Source organism: Salmo trutta, chromosome 39, assembly GCF_901001165.1.
Source record: "Salmo trutta chromosome 39, fSalTru1.1, whole genome shotgun sequence".
Classification (NCBI taxonomy): Eukaryota; Metazoa; Chordata; class Actinopteri; order Salmoniformes; family Salmonidae; genus Salmo; species Salmo trutta.
Genome location: NC_042995.1, coordinates 11,651,688 through 11,654,867, shown reverse-complemented (window position 1 = coordinate 11,654,867; position 3,180 = coordinate 11,651,688). Strand labels below are relative to the sequence as shown.

The window sequence follows — 3,180 nt, the reverse complement described above, 5'->3', positions numbered from 1 at the left end:
TTTCCCCAGCATTGTCGCAGTCATATCCGCAGAAGCAGGAAGAATTAAGTCCTCCACAATAGTATGGTGCTTGCCTGTCCTGGCCACTCAGTAGCTCACAATATAAGATGCTTCTAGCCCCTTCTTATTAATGGCATCTGTTGGTTTATACATGTCTTACTACTGGAAAGTCGTCTCAACTCTCGCTCAAAAAACTCCTGTGGCTTATTTTTCAAATTGGCATGTTTTGTTTCTAAATGTCTGCATTCACAAAAGTGAAGGTTTCATCGAGTTGTGAGATAACACACTGTGGCTGAGGAAAGGCACTATTCCCAATATAAGTAAATCCCAAATCAATGTAGGTCTCATCATATTTGCACCTCTTCGATGGTCCAACATCCCTGTCTGTTGTTTGGTGCTTTCCCGAGTAAGCAGGCAGTAGCTCTGACAGTTGTGATTCTGATGCAGCCGCAGTGTCCATGCTAGCTGGGCAAACAACAAATGTAGAATTACTGATGCTAGCATTGGATGTGCTCGTGGAAACAGAACAACTTGTGTCGTCGACAGGTGCAGTACTAGTAGAGCTGGGATGTGTCTACGGACGTGGGCTAAAAAAAACACAGCAAAACTGACAAGATGTACACTGATCAGTAAAAAGAGGCTAACATTCTATGATGCTCCCTTTCCTCTGCCTTGTTCTCACAGTGAGAAACAATAGGATTACAATAGTGTTCTACACTTTCTTCATTTGATCCAACTCACTGTTGCCAATTATTTTATGAGATGAGAATTAAGTGGAGTGACTAATCGTAGCTGGTCTGAGAGAACTGATGAGGCTACTATTATGTTCACCTTGGAGTCTTTTTAACTGGCCCATTTGAGAGAAACTCACCACCCTACAGTCAGAACAGGAGTAAGGCTTCTCTCCTGTGTGTTCTCTGGTGAACTTTTAGCTCAGATGATTGTGTGAAGCATTTTCCACAGTCAGAGCAGGAGTAAGGCTTCTCTCCTGTGTGTGTTCTCTGGTGAACTTTTAGCTCAGATGATGTTATGAAGCATTTTCCACAGTCAGAGCAGGAGTAAGGCTTCTCTCCTGTGTGTGTTCTCTGGTGAACTTTTAGCTCAGATGATGTTATGAAGCATTTTCCACAGTCAGAGCAGGAGTAAGGCTTCTCTCCTGTGTGTATACGTTCATGTTGTTTTAGGTGGCTCGATTGAGAGAAACTCGCGCTACAGTCAGAGCAGAAGTAAGGCCTTTCTCCTGTGTGTGTTCTCTGGTGAACTTTTAGCTCAGATGATGTTATGAAGCATTTTCCACAGTCAGAGCAGGAGTAAGGCTTCTCTCCTCTGTGTATACGTTCATGTTGTTTTAGGTAGCTCGAGTGAGAGAAACTCTTTCCACAGTCAGAGCAGGAGTACGGCTTCTCTCCTTTATGTATACGTTCATGTGTTTTAAAGTTGCTCAGTCGAGAGAAACTCCTTCCACAGTCAGAGCAGGAGTAAGGCTTCTCTCCTGTGTGTATACGTTCATGTTGTTTTAGGAGGCTCGGTTGAGAGAAACTCTTTCCACAGTCAGAGCAGGAGTAAGGCTTCTCTCCTGTGTGTGTTCTCTGGTGAACTTTTAGCTCAGATGATTGTGTGAAGCATTTTCCACAGTCAGAGCAGGAGTAAGGCTTCTCTCCTGTGTGTGTTCTATGATGAACTTTTAGCTCAGATGATGTTATGAAGCATTTTCCACAGTCAGAGCAGGAGTAAGGCTTCTCTCCTGTGTGTGTTCTATGATGAACGTTTAGCTTAGATGATGTTATGAAGCATTTTCCACAGTCAGAGCAGGAGTAAGGCTTCTCTCCTGTGTGTATACGTTCATGATGTTTTAGGTGGCTCGATTGAGAGAAACTCGCCCTACAGTCAGAGCAGAAATAAGGCTTTTCTCCTGTGTGTGTTCTCTGGTGAACTTTTAGCTCAGATGATGTTATGAAGCATTTTCCACAGTCAGAGCAGGAGTAAGGCTTCTCTCCTCTGTGTATACGTTCATGTTGTTTTAGGTAGCTCGAGTGAGAGAAACTCTTTCCACAGTCAGAGCAGGAGTACGGCTTATCTCCTTTATGTATACCTTGGTGACGTTTTAAGTAGACCAGTTGAGAGAAGCTCTTCCTACAGTCAGAGCAGGAGTAAGGCTTATCTCCTTTATGTATACCTTCTTTATGTATACCTTGGTGACTTTTTAAGTGGACCAGTTGAGAGAAATTCGCCCCACAGTCAGAGCAGGAGTAAGGCTTCTCTCCTGTGTGTATACGTTCATGTTGTTTTAGGTGGCCCGGTTGAGAGAAACTCTTTCCACAGTCAGAGCAGGAGTAAGGCTTTTCTCCAGTGTGTGTTCTTTGATGAACTTTTAGGTTAGATGATGTTATGAAGCATTTTCCACAGTCAGAGCAGGAGTAAGGCTTCTCTCCTGTGTGTGTTCTTTGATGAACTTTTAGCTCAGATGATGTTATGAAGCATTTTCCACAGTCAGAGCAAGGCTTCTCTCCTGTGTGTACTCTCTGGTGAACTGTCAGAACCCCTGATGTTTTGAATCTCTTCCCACAGTCAGTGCAGAAATACAGATTCTCTCCTGTATGTATTTGTAGGTGGATTTTTAGCGTTGATAGAATTGGGAAAATCTCCTCACAGTGTGGGCAGTGGTGAGACCTCTTAGCTCTGTGATCTTCCTGCTGTTGCTCTCTGGATGTAGAGAATGTCTCAACATGATCTCCTGTGTGAACATCAGAAGAACCAGGCAGTTGGCGTAATATACAGTACCAGTCAAAAGTTTGGACACACCTACTCATTCAAGGGGTTCTCTTTATTTTTACTATTTTCTACATTGAATAATAATAGAGAAAACATAAAAACTATGGAATAACACATATGGAATCATGTAACCCCCCCCCCAAAAAAAAGTGTTAAATCAAAATAGCTTGTAGTTTAGATTCTTGAAAGTAGTCACCCCTTGCCTTGACAGCTTGGCACACTCTTGGCACTCTGAACCAGCTTCACGAGGAATGCTTTTCCAACAGTGTTGAAGTTCACACACATGCTGAGCAATTGTTGGCTGCTTTTCCTTCACTCTGCAATCCAACTCATCCTAAACAATCTCAATTGGGTTATGGTCTGGTGATTGTGGAGGCCAGGTCATCTGATGCAGCACTCCATCACTCT

General features: G+C 43.2%; 1 protein-coding gene across 1 annotated transcript; it reads right to left on the bottom strand.

Annotated features, from left to right (window-relative positions):
- Window positions 1-216: 216 nt before the first annotated feature.
- LOC115179245 (gastrula zinc finger protein XlCGF17.1-like) lies at window positions 217-2,728 on the bottom strand. The gene is made up of 2 exons (XM_029740634.1): window positions 2,651-2,728; window positions 217-1,541 (listed from the first exon to the last, which is right to left on the bottom strand). The coding sequence occupies exons 1-2, from the start codon at window positions 2,726-2,728 to the stop codon at window positions 882-884; spliced, it is 738 nt and encodes a 245-aa protein (XP_029596494.1). The 3' UTR covers window positions 217-881.
- Between the last annotated feature and the right edge of the window lie 452 nt (window positions 2,729-3,180).